Source organism: Mobula birostris, chromosome 1 (assembly GCF_030028105.1).
Source record: "Mobula birostris isolate sMobBir1 chromosome 1, sMobBir1.hap1, whole genome shotgun sequence".
In the NCBI taxonomy this organism is placed as follows: Eukaryota; Metazoa; Chordata; class Chondrichthyes; order Myliobatiformes; family Myliobatidae; genus Mobula; species Mobula birostris.
Genome location: NC_092370.1, coordinates 112,182,776 through 112,195,964, shown reverse-complemented (window position 1 = coordinate 112,195,964; position 13,189 = coordinate 112,182,776). Strand labels below are relative to the sequence as shown.

General features: G+C 40.1%; 1 protein-coding gene across 4 annotated transcripts in view; it reads right to left on the bottom strand.

Moving 5' to 3' along the window:
* Positions 1 to 7,866: 7,866 nt before the first annotated feature.
* nbeal2 (neurobeachin-like 2) overlaps positions 7,867 to 13,189 on the bottom strand; it is a 226,019-nt gene continuing 220,696 nt past the window's right edge. For all 4 annotated transcript variants that reach the window (XM_072260272.1, XM_072260291.1, XM_072260281.1 and 1 more), the window contains one exon: positions 7,867 to 11,678. In XM_072260272.1, the coding sequence (XP_072116373.1) occupies positions 11,571 to 11,678 (108 nt within the window). In that variant the 3' untranslated portion in view covers positions 7,867 to 11,570. The remainder of the gene's footprint in view (positions 11,679 to 13,189) is intronic.

Here is a 13,189-nt window from a genome sequence, read left to right as displayed (position 1 = left end):
GACTTCACTGACCGGACCGTGACATAGTGAATTTGTGGTCCTACTTTCAGAGACAGAGTCAAGTTTATTATCTCTGATATTTGTTGTGAAATTGTTGTTTCGAGGCAGCATTATGGTGCAAGAGGTAAGAATTATTATAAGTTATAAAAATAGTGCAAAAGAGGAATAATGAGGCAGTGTTCATGGACTGTTCTGTAATCTGATAGTTAGAAATCTTGATCTTGATCAACTGGGTAAGTGAGTTGAGGAACGGGATGTGGAGTTTAATTCTGGTAAGTGCAAGGTGTTGTATTTGGGAAGACAAATCAGGTTAGGACTTTCACAGTGAATTGTAGGACCCTGTTGTTGTAGAACAGAAACACCTAGCAGTACAAACACATGGTTCCCTAAAAGTGGTGTTGCAGGTAGACAGGGTGCTGAAGAAGGCTTTACACATGTTGGCCTTCATCAATCAGAGCACTGAGTGTAAAAGTTGGTATGTTATGTTGCAGTTGTACAAGATGTTGCTGAGGCCACATTTGGAATATCGTGTTTGGTTTTGGTCACTCTGCTTTGAAATGCCCAGAGAGACTGCAGAAGACATTTGCAAGATGTTGCTGGGCTTTCAGGAACTGAATTATGGAGAAAAATTGAGCAGTTTGGGATTTCTTTCACTGGAGCATAGTAAAGTGAGGGGTGATATTATAGAGGTGTATAAAACTATGAGAGGCATAGACAGGTTGAATGCTCATAGACTTTTTCCCATGGTTGGGGAATCGAGCACTGGAAGGCATTGGTATAAGGTTAGAGGGGAGATTATTTAATAAGAACCAGAGGTGCAACTTTTTCCACTCAGAGGGTTCAAAGGGCAACACCAATAAACAATAATATGTCATTGTATTCTTAATTCAAGTTTAAAGGTTAAAGGTTCACTTATTATCAAAGCATGTATCCATATACAACTCTGAAATTCATCTTCTGCAGATAGTCACAAAAAAAGAAAGAACATGAAAATCATTCAGTGAGAAACATCAAACACACCCCCAACATGCACAAAAACGTCATCCCGATCATCAACCCCCAAACCCCCTCCCCCGCACAAAATGGAGCAAGTACATTGTCCACCAAACAACCCCTCCTCCGCACAAAAAAGCTAACAATACAATAAGAATATTAACCACCAACCAGAAAAGGAACGGGCGAAAAAACACGGACATAAAAACCATAAGTCTGAAAAAGTCCACAGCCCATAAACGCAATAGTCCAATCCAGAAACGCAGAACCATGAAACATCCTCCGACATTCATTGAAAGAGAGGGACACCACACAAGGCAGCAGTCTACCCACCTACCACAGCGAGCCACACAGCAATAAGCTGCTCTCAGGTTCCTTCTGCGGCACTGATTGAAAGGCAGACAGTCAGGGCCGAACTCAGTGTTATTATATGGAAAGGGTGATCATTATATCGAATGAGTGGCCAGAAGGAATTGGTTGAGGCAGGTACATTAACAATATTTGAAAGATAATTGGATGGTACACAGATACGAAAGGTTTAGAGGGATAACGTGGAAATGGAAATAGCAATAGCTCAGATTGAAATCTTGACTGACCTGGAGCAGTTAAGCTGAAGAGCCTGTTTCTATGCTGTATAACTCTGTTAGCTAGATTGACACTCTGGTGCAGGAAATAGTTGCTGCACTGTCAAACATGCAATCTCTTTAAAGGTCTTCAAACTGACAGCCTATCTCTCAAGTATTCACAGAGCTGAGATATCCAGTCCAATATTTGTTCCTCAGCCACCTTCATTAAAACAGAGTGGCTTAGAGGTTCATTCAAGTTCAACAAGCATTGGAGAACAATACTAATTGTTTATTACATTCCATGCCACTAGCCATTTTGGCCTGAGCCTACTAGTTGCAAATGAAATTTCATTAGGTGCTATCAAATGAACAGTACAAAAGGACAGTACAGGCAGCTGTGGAGGCCAAGTCTTTGGGTATATTTAAGGCAGAGGTTGGTAGATTCTTGATTAGTCAGGGCATGAAGTGATACGGAGAGAAGGCAGGAGATTGGGCTGAGAGAGAAAATGGATCAGCCATGATGAAATAACGGAGCAGACTCAATGGGCTAACTGGCCTAATTTTGCTCATATATTTTATGGTATAGCACTGCAGGGTGTGCAAAGGAAAACAGGTTGAGTTTGGGCACTACAGGAGAAAGAAGTGATGAGGAGAGGCATATTGAGGAATTGCTTTAAAATAAATTAGTAGGAAAATTAAACAAAATGCTGAAAATACTGAGCAAGCCAGGAAAAAGTGGTGGAAAAAAGTTAATTAGCTTGTGGGGTAAATGCTCGTTTGTCAGTACAACATTTTAATTAAGTAGGGTGTGCGTGAATTGACTTCTCAGTAGTCGTACAGCTGAAATGTACAGGATGTGATGGCATTTAATGAGATCTTGTAGGCTTTTTGCAGAATAATCCAGTCTGTTCTTTAACAACACTCTACTCTGCCTGTAAATTATTTCCCCTTAAATTCCCACCCAATTCTCATTTAAAAACCATGCATGATTAATTCTGTTTCTGCCACCCTTTATAGGCGGCGAGGTCCATATCATAGCCACACTCAATATAAAGTAAAATCCTCACAATCTGCTTGTATCTCATGGACTTTAAACTTTAAATCAAGTTTCATCGGCCACTTGGTCTCCCATTCTGACTGCCTTTCTATGGCCTCTTCAAATCCATTATTGTCCTTCTCAATGTTTACCACATCCTCAACAAGTTTTGAAATTTTATTGTGCACATCCATATCCAAGTCATCAGTACAGGTGTCCTGGCGCTCACCCTGGGAAACTCCACATACCAACATCCTCCAGTCTGAAAATTCACTGTGTCTACAACTTCCTGCTTTCTTTCATTATGCCAATGACTTATCAGTACTGCTACTGACCCTTTTATTCCATGTGATTCAATTTTTCTAACTAGAGTCCTGTGTGGGACTTTGGTCCAAACAGTTATTAGGAAAGATTTGACATGTAAAACGTATTGTAAAACACAGCAAAGGGCCTATGATGTTTTGCTGAGCAAATTAAACTAGTAAGTCGATAGACAACCTATTGACCTTGCCCCCTCTTGCCTTAACTGCATACTTCCTAGTATTATAGATTTTGGCCATGGGGAAAGAAAGATACTGGCTGTCTATTTATGCCTCTCAAAATCCAATAAGCTTCTAATGGTGCCCACTCAGTCTCTGTCACTCCAGAGAAAATGACCCAAGTTTGTCCAAACACTCCTCATAGCACATCCCTTTAATCCAGGCAGCATCCTAGTAAATCGCTTCTGTGACCCCTCCAAAGCCTCCACATCTTTTCTATAAAAGCGTGACCAGAAGTGAATGCAGTACACCAGATATGGCCCAGCCAGAGTTTTATAAAGCTGCAACAGAGCACCTCTTTCTCCCTTATTAGGGAGAGAGAGAGCCCGTGCTGTGTCGAATGCCGGGTGAACAAGTAGTCTTTGGAGTACTGCAAGTCTTTGTCTTTGCTGTTGCTTTGCTCATGCTTGAGTGCTTGGTGGCGGGTGGCGATGCTTTTTTTTTTGTCGGTGGTGGCGGGGGGGGGAATTGGTGCTTGCTGCAGCTTATGCACGGGAGGGAGGGGAGCTGGGGGGAGGGGTTCTTTGGGGGTTCTAACATTTAACTGTCGTTCATTCTTTGGGGGAACTCCTCTGTTTTCGTGGGTGGTTGCGAAGAAAAAGCATTTCAGGATGTGTGTTGTATGCATTTCTCTGACATTAAATGTACCTTTGAAACATAACTTCCTGACTCTTGACGTCGAAACTAACATGTCTTCTTTGCCACCCTATCAAGTTGTGCAGCCAGTTTTGAGGAGCTATGGAGGAACACAAGATCTCTCTGTACATCCTTGCAGATAAAGGCTTTGACATTAACTGTGTACTGTCCTTTCACATTTGATCTTCCAAAGTGCAACGCCTCATACTTAGACAGATTAAACTCCATGTGCTATTTCACTGAGCATATCTGCAACTGATCTATATTCTGGTGTATATTTTGGCAATTTTTTACATTATTCACAATTACACTATCGTAGTATTGTCTGCGAAGTTTAAAAAAAACACCCGTCCATGTTTTCATCCAAATCATTGATAGCTAACACGAACAGCAGAGATCCCATTATGGATCTCTGCGGAACACCATTAGTCACAGATTTCCAGCCTGAATAAGTCCCATCAACTGTACTTCAGCCGATTCTCAACCAAAATGGCAAAGTTACTGTGGAGCCCCTGCGTCTCAATTTTCTGGATAAACCAGCCATTTGGGACCTTGTCAAACATTTACTATGTTCCCTTCATCAACATTATTACTACAATGACTGCTCTTAAAAACTAGTTGAAGAGCACCTGATAGTGATGATAAAAGACACAAATATTTTTATTTTGTTGGGGAAGTTTGTGTAACCACTACATGATGCTTATTGTTGAACACTTTGCTTCATTACATTTCCAATTTGAAGCTGACACTTTCCTTTACACTACTAATCCTTAACAGAACATCTCACGGGAAGGGATAACGTAGAAACATAGAAACAGTACTGAACAAAAATAGGTCACCTGGCCAAAATGCTTGCACTGACCATGATTCCAAATTAAATAAATCTCATTTTCAGGCACATGATCCATACCCTTCTATTCCCTGCCTCAGACGTGTCTGTCTCAATGCCTCTTAAACATTGCTATCTTATCAGCTTCCACCACTTCTGCAGAAGCACATTCCAGTCCATAAGACCATAAGGCAAAGAAACAGAATTAGGCCACTCAGCCCATTGAGTCTGTTCCACCATTCTATCATGGCTGATTTATTATCCCTCTCAACACCATTCTCCTGCCTTCTTGTAACCTTTGATGCCCTTAATAACCTATCAACCACTACTTTCAATATTTGATAGGTTTCAGTGAAAGCCCCCTTACCTACTATGTTACTCACACATCTCTTTTAAACTTTCCTTCTCTCATCTTAAACCTATGCTTCCACCCTGATTCTGACTAATCTGCCCATTTATGACTCACATTATTTTATATACCTCAGTCAGGTCATCCCTCAAGTATCTGATGCTGCAGGGAAAACAATCCAGGTTTGTACAACCTCTCCTTGTCCCTCCTCTCAAAGCCTCCACTTTCCTCTCAAAATATGGCATCCAGCCTGCAATAAATACACAAACAAGAGAAAATCTGCCGGTGCTGGAAATCTGAGTATAACTCTTGGTTCCGCTAGCGGCTTAATATAGGGGATGACAGCCCCCTCCCCCCCCCCCCCGGCCTGGCCAAACTTAAGAAATCTTGTTTGGGTGGATGCTGCGCGATGTGTCCCGTTACAAATCAGTACCCTGAAATAACAAACAGTACACAATATGCGATTAAACGATTGAGCTTCATAATTCTTAATTTGACGATATGGTTAGTAAAGGAAACAAAAAAAAGAAAGAAAAAGGGCCCATTCTCATGAAACAGTCTAATGCACAATGTTGGAGCTCACTGATAAGGCCGTTCGTCTACCATCAACCTCCTCTGATCGTCGCTGACCTTCGGACCCTTGCTCCAAGTCCACTCCGTCCAGCGGTCTACCATCTCTCTCTCTCTATTCGCGTCTTCTCTCCTCATCTCTCCCCGGCAAAAGACAGCAAATTCCCAGCTCTCAGGCACACAAGGAATAACATCCAGCTCATTGGCTAACATGCTCTGTTATCTCTAGTCATAACCAAAACATTGCTGCTACAGAGAAACCATTACCTTCGCAGTGGACCATTACAGAGAAGCCACCCAAATGAGATTTCTTAAGTTTGGCTGGCCAGGGTGGGGGGGGGGGGCTATCATCCCTATATTAAGCTGCTAGCCGAAGCGAGAGTTACAATTGTGGGGGCTCGTCCGGGATAAAGCATCAGCATCAATGTTCCTGCTTCCCGACCAGTATTTCAGGCTGATCTCCAGGGTCCTGAGCATGTCTAAGAAGGTCTGATTAAACCTCTCTAGCTGGGGATCACCCTGCAGGTGATAGGGCGTGGTCCTCGACTTCTCGACTCTAAGCATGCCCAGTAACTCATGGATGAGGATGCTCTCGAAATCCCGTCCCTGATCACTATGTATCTGCCTGGGAAGGCCAAAATAGATGAAATACTTCTCCCATAACACTTTTGCCACCATAGACGCCCTCTGGTCCTTGGTAGGAAAAGCCTGAGCATATCTGGTGTAGTGGTCTGTGATGACTAAGACATTTGCTGTGTTGCTAGCATCGGGTTCTATTGACAGGAAATCCATACACACCAGGTCCAGAGGCCCAGCACTCTGCAAGTGGGAAAAGGGAGCTGCCAGTGCAGGCAGTGTCTTCCGCCATATGCATCGAATGCATGACTTTCAGTATTCTTCGACCTCCAATTTCATCCAGGGCCAGAAAAAAACGGTCTCTGAGCAGTCCATAGGCCTCTTCCACCCCCAAATGTCCAGAATCACCATGAAGTGGCTTCAATGCAATTGTCCGATACTTCTCCGGCAGAACCAGCTGGCAACATCAAGGTTGGTCTGGGGGTGACGTGACCTGGTATAAGATCTGGTTCTTCAACTCCAACCTAGGCCATTCTTGCAGTATTGGAGGCACTGATGCGTGGTTCGTCTTCTCCGCCTGAGCTATGTCTCCCTTTTAGATCGCTGCCCAAATGATACCAATGCCCTCGCTGAGCAGCTGCCACTTCCCCAGAACTCAATTCCGGCAGCTGATTTGTCTTCAGAGCAGTCAGGTTACAGTAAACCTGGGGAATGGCGTCATCAGAAGCTCCCAGTTGATCCATTGCTCAATCCTGCTGGGAGACTGAGTTCTCATAAGGAATTTGGGGCTACCTGGAAATAAATTGGCTGATTGCTGGGCGGCTACACCCTATGTGGTGGAGAGTCAGATGCCAAACCTACCAGTCTTCTGGGTAAAACCCAACAGTGTGTTACACGAGCAACACGCACAAAATGCTGGAGGAACTCAGCAGGCCAGGCAGCATCTATGGAATAAGGTACAGTTGACGTTTAGGGCCGAAACCCTTTGGCAGGACTCACAATAAATACACAAATGTGGCCTAGCCGAAGTTTTGTATAGCTGCAACATGAAATAGAGAACTAATGACATAACCATTGTGTCTTGTTGCTTAAGTCAATGTTTTGATTGACCATTTTATAGGATATTCTTGCTTATCTTTCCAGTGGTTTACTTTATAAAGTGCCCTGAGATGGTTTTCAATGTCAAAGGCATATATTAAATTGTGTTGTGAATCTGAGAATATGAGTGGATATGTCTTGCATACAGTTGAATTGAATTTGATCATGAATTGAAAATTTCCCTTGAGGAGGTATATTTGTGAACCACCTGGGATTATATGGCAGTTTAAAACTGTCATGGATACTTTTACTGACACCAGCATTATATTTTCAGAATTCAAATTCTCTATTTTCATAAAGGGATTTGAAATGTAGTCGTAGTACTCAGGCCTCTGGTTTTCAATTTAGGAGCATAATCTATTTATTGCAATATCTGCTACAGTCGAACAGCTAATCCTATAGAAGTGGAGAGAATTTATCTCAAACTATACTGTACCTAACAGAAAGCTTTGAAACTCTTCTCCAAGTATTTTTTCATGTTTTTATTTAAAGGAGGAAATGAGAGAGGAGCAACTGGAGTAGTAATAATAAATGACAATGAAAGAGGAAACGAAACATTAAAAATGAGGAATTAAGAGGAGCAAATGAATGCGAGTATTGACAGCTTTAGAAATCTTTCCAAACCTTCAAACTTTGCACGATAACTTCTCAACAAATACAAGGGGAATCAAATGGAAGATTTAAAATACATTTTTATATATTTTCAGTGTTTTTCAAAGCAAAAGTTCAAGTCACAAGCAATAAGAGAACAGATGCAGGTCAATAGAAGCCCATCAATTTATAAATTTAAGGCACTTTCTCCTTTTTGTAAAAAAGAATTTATTTCTCTCTCTTGCTCTCTCTGTCTCACACACAAAACATAAAATAAAGAAATTATTTCACTTCTACACAGATTTATTGCGATTCAAAAAACTTGATGTCTCTGGAATGTACTCAGTAAAAGTCTTGTTTGCAGTCAGGCAGTGGAGTAAACACAAATAGAGAAACTTCAAATCCATATTGCTGTTTTATCTCACCTAATTTCAGATGTAACTTGGACTGAAAATTGTCCTACAGCTAAATACCTTGATAATTGTTGCTGTCAAATTGACAGATTCCACACTCTCCCACCAGCCCCCCCACCCACCAAAAATACCAGTACAAAATCTTATTCCCACCTCCATCTTCTTCTTCTTCTCCTCCTTCCTTGCTGAAGTGTAGTTTCGTGACTGCCTTGAGTCATCTGACTTTATGATTTAGGCTTGCCACTGTCTCATTGCTTATTTGTATAAGCTTGGGCACTTAGTCCTGTGCTGACAGCAGAACCCAGTGTCTACTTATGCAAGGGGACTTCATAGCAATGATAACCTATCCAGTGGTCAGGAGTAGTAACCATAAACCTTTCCCAACTCCTAATGCTAGAGTAATGAGGTCAGTTTTAGTCACTCCTAACCTTAGCTGAAAGGAATACTTCAGGGGTAAAAACTTGCTTCCTTAATCTACAGTCTCTTGCCACCATAGTGCTTAGAGTGCCCTTTTTGGGAGTCGGTGTTAACCTGGTATGTGCACTACAGCAGTGATGATAAGGTTTAGGTGAAGAATGCTGGTAAATTGTTCCCTTTTTCTTAGGTTAGATTTTACTAAATTGATGTTAATAAGCAATCAGAATAGCAATTTTGGAAACAAAATATGGGGGGTCTTGGTTGAGAGAATTGATAAAACCAAAATGTATGCATAAATTTGGGTCACTGGGCTCACTGTTAGCTTCCATTCCAAATCCTTTATCTCAACTGTTGTCTTAAAAGTCCACGAGTCTAAAGGCATTAACACTCTACCAGCATCATGAAGGGAGTTCTACACATTATGGGGAACATCAGCACATGCAAGAGCTTTTATTTTTGGTGCTGGCTCCTCTACCTACGAAGCAAAGATTTCAAAGATGAGGTATTCCCATTTCTTTGATAAGGAAAGCAAATGTCTGGAGATTAACAGCCGTCAGTGATGTACAGGCTATTGAGGATGGTAGTTCTGAGGCCCACCATTGGTCTTCAGTCCTTCTTAAAAATTATTGGTGGGAAATCTTCTAGGACATATAGTTAAGCTATTCATTATAATGCTATTAGACAGGGGTGTCCAATATTTTAACTCAGCAGCAATGATGAAACAATATTGTATGTACAAATCAATGCATGCAATTTGGATAAAATGTTAGAGATGATGATGTTCCCAAATTCATGAATCCCTGTCCTTCTAGAGCAGGGGTTCCCAACTTGGTGTCCATGGACCCTTGCTTAATGGTATTGGTCCTTGACATTAAAAAAAAGTTGGGAATCCCTGTTGTAAATGTTGAAAATTTTAGTTTGGGGAAGGTTGGGGGATGGTTGCTGTTGATGAAACTATAAAACCCAATAAAAAGGCACGTGGACTTAAACCCATTTCCTATTAAAATTACACATTCATTAAAGAAGAAAATGAAAATATTTTGAAGGTGTGCCAAATCTTATTGTAGGGTACAGATATAGAGAAAATAATTAAGCTAGAGGAGGATATTTAAATAGTAGCTACTTACTATGAGAAATGAAATGAGGACCTCATTTAGATTAATGGCAGGAGAACAATTCTCCACTTCCATTTCAGTAGCATTTATAACCAAGTTAATGTGCAAAACTAAAATACATTAAGGCAGCTCAAATCAGATCTTTCAATATCTGGGACCTTTCACCCTTCCATTTCTGTCCTGAGCATGTAATTTAATTCCAGCATCTTGTGACACTAATTTTAGCCAAATGCCCATTCATAAAACCTGAGCTGAACGAGTGAGCACCAAAAGATTGTTTAAACTCGAGGATTGGCACATTTGCTCAAGCCCATCCTCAAGTGGCTCTATATTAAGAGATGGAAATCTAGCGGAATCTCCCTTTGTTTCCTTTACCATTCAAGTTGGTAGAGATAAATTGTAGATGTCCAATTTAATTGTACTTGGTCTAAGGTGATTCAAATGACTTCCTGTATATTATTTACCACTCAAAACAATTCAATTTAGATTCTCAAACCAATCAGGAACCTAGATCCAAATACTTAAATCTGTTTTATTTTCAGTTCAAGAAATTAACCTTATTCTCAGTGAAAATTTATACTACAGCATAGTTGTAAGATTGAGAATAGAGAAAGGGAAAATATCACAAACTAATGACGGAAAGGTTTAATTTGAAAGTTGATAGATTGCAGTATGATTGGAAGGTTCAAACTTTCAGAGTTCTACAGCCTTGTAAGAAACATGTTGGACAAAAAAAAACAATCAGTATCTTAAGATACAATGTAAACATTTTAAGAACACGAGAGGAAATTGTGTGATGTTAGATTAAAATTTTGAAGCACAGGGAAAATTGCTGGAATTTAAAGAAATGAATTGCCACCCTGGTCGCAAATTGGAAAAGGCACTGTTGTAGTAATAGTTATCTACAATGAATAACTCTGAATATTGATACTGGTTATCATTCTTTGTAGAACATAAATTGACAGAGGATAATATCGGCAATTCATCCTTTCAATGAGGGAATTTAAAAATAATCCAATGCGAAGAAAGTCACAGCCCGCAGTTTAGTCTCTTTGGTAGAAGTGTGGCATCAAAAGAAAATGCTGCAATCAAACACAAGAGCAACTACGCCATCACACCAATTTCCTCTCTACTACTATCTTTCAATCCAAACTGCAGTTCTATCAATAGGAAAGGGTGCCTGAAACAGCCCCGGATTCAAGAGTCCTTAATCTAACATTGTATGACATTCAATATCAACAGTAGACGTTCACAATGGGCAAATTTATAGTAGAAAAGTAAATAATGCAAAAACAATTGTTATGTAACAAAAGGCAACTTGTTACAGGGAGCAACTTAATAGGTAAAGATAATTCAGCGCAAATGTTTTAAATTTGAGTGATATGTCTTATTGTGTTTATAACTTTCCCAATATGATTAAAAAAGTCAAAGATACAGATGAATTATAAAATAAAATTTCCATCCCTCAAAAAATCGAGTTATTAACCTCTCTGAACAAATCATACTACAAATTACAGTAGTTTGCACTGTGCAGATAGAAATTGCCAAAGGTTGACAATTCCATGTGAAAAAGGTTTAAAAATCCTTGAATTATTTAAGGCATCAGATCCTTTTCCACTTTTCTTGTAAACAATGAACCCTTTAAATCTCTCAGATTCAAATAGGTGCTTTGGTTGCTGAAAGCAGCTCATCACATTGCTGACGAAGACACACAACCTGTCACCTCTCCAGCCTTCCAGCTCTGCTCAGTTTTCATTTATTTCCTTTTAAATAAATAAAGTTTTTTGATGAATGTAACAGGAAGTAGATTCTTGGTGGAATTTAGCTCATCGTATTTGAGTTTTACTTTGTGTTTATGTCAGTCTTATTGTACTCTGTTTCTCCAAATGTCACTTGAGCCATCCGTTTGGTGGAACCCCACAACCGCCTGGTGAACTGACCTGAACGCATCTGAAACAAGATAATACACTGAAATAAGAGATATTGCTTTCAGCAGTCTAAATCCCTTACCCCTCTTTCTTAAATGTGCTGGCCATTAATAAGCCATTTGGTCTTTGTATACAGCAAATCAGCAGTATGATCTGTCTCTTGACCATTCAATACACAAGACAGACCAGAGTCAGGATGCTGGAAGTTGGAGGGCTCTTTCAATAATCTTAGGAGTACCCCAAGTCAACAAAGGTCAGGTTTTAAACATTTTTTTTTAAATCCCTAAAAAGTGCCAGAATTCCATTAGAAATGACTGAAGCATTCCTTCAAAAGGCGGCTATTGGAGAAGGGGGTGAGAGTTGTTTTATATTTAATCAGAACAGAATGTTTGATTCATGTTCAGGACATTACACACCAACTCAATTGCAGCTAGAAGGAAATAAATTCAATCTCTTTCTTAATGAGTTTGAACCTACATCATGAAATTAAACAAACTGGAACACTGGCCCAGTAGGAGGTGATTCAAGCCTATTGAAACCATTTTATCATTCAGTTAGATCATATATTAAATGCAGGTGCTTGAGTCAATTTTGTCTGCCACTGAAGAAGACATAATGAAGGCATTATGGTCTGAGACCTTTCCAGCCAGTTTAGAGGGTCTCATGTTCACAGCTAGACTTCTCTGTGAGACACTATTTTAACAGGCTAGCCTTCACTTAGAACTCAGGCCTCCTACAAGCACATCCTCAATCATACTGCTCTCTCAATCAATGTCAAGTTCATGGAAACACCTCAGGATTATTCTTGGCTGCCACTGCTGATCTGTGTCCCATCTAAGTCTGTGTGTCACTGTCGTATTAAGAAAGTCATCCAAGTTTCATGCTCATGGACAGAAAACTTCATCTATTTTCCTTTAGGTCTTCAGAAGGAAGCAGAACTGACACTTTAATTGGCTATAACTAAAGGTTTCCACAAAATGCAGGTTTTCATACACTGCACCCATATCATGTTTCTCTTCACAGACACCTCCCTGGAGTATCTGGCCTGGTGGGTTTACATGGACCCCAGCAAAGAAGAGATGTATCTTTTGGCCTGTGTTCTCCACCAACAATCCAGACCCTGAGGCCTTGGAAACACTCTCTTTCCCATCATTATAGATGCTAATTTTGAATCTGCACTGTAGCTGGTAAAGTACTGCTTGTATTTTGCCCCCCTTAAAGAAGAGTTTGTGAGTTTGCAGCTGCAAGATTACGTGCTGCCATTTGTCAATAGATGAATGGAATAGGGGATGCTAAAACTGAAACAGAGTTGATTCACGTGGGAGTTCTGACATTGCAGTTTTGTAAATTTTGCAATGTAAAATAGTAATGGAAAATTGTAAGTATAAAAGGAATTTCTAAAGTAATAGCTTCTTGTTTGTGTTCAGTGATGCTGTATAAAAGTTGGCAGGGATGACTTACTTCTCTTTAAACTTTCTAAAAAATACAGTTATATTTTGGTAACTTCCAATATAGCACCATCTATCAATATTG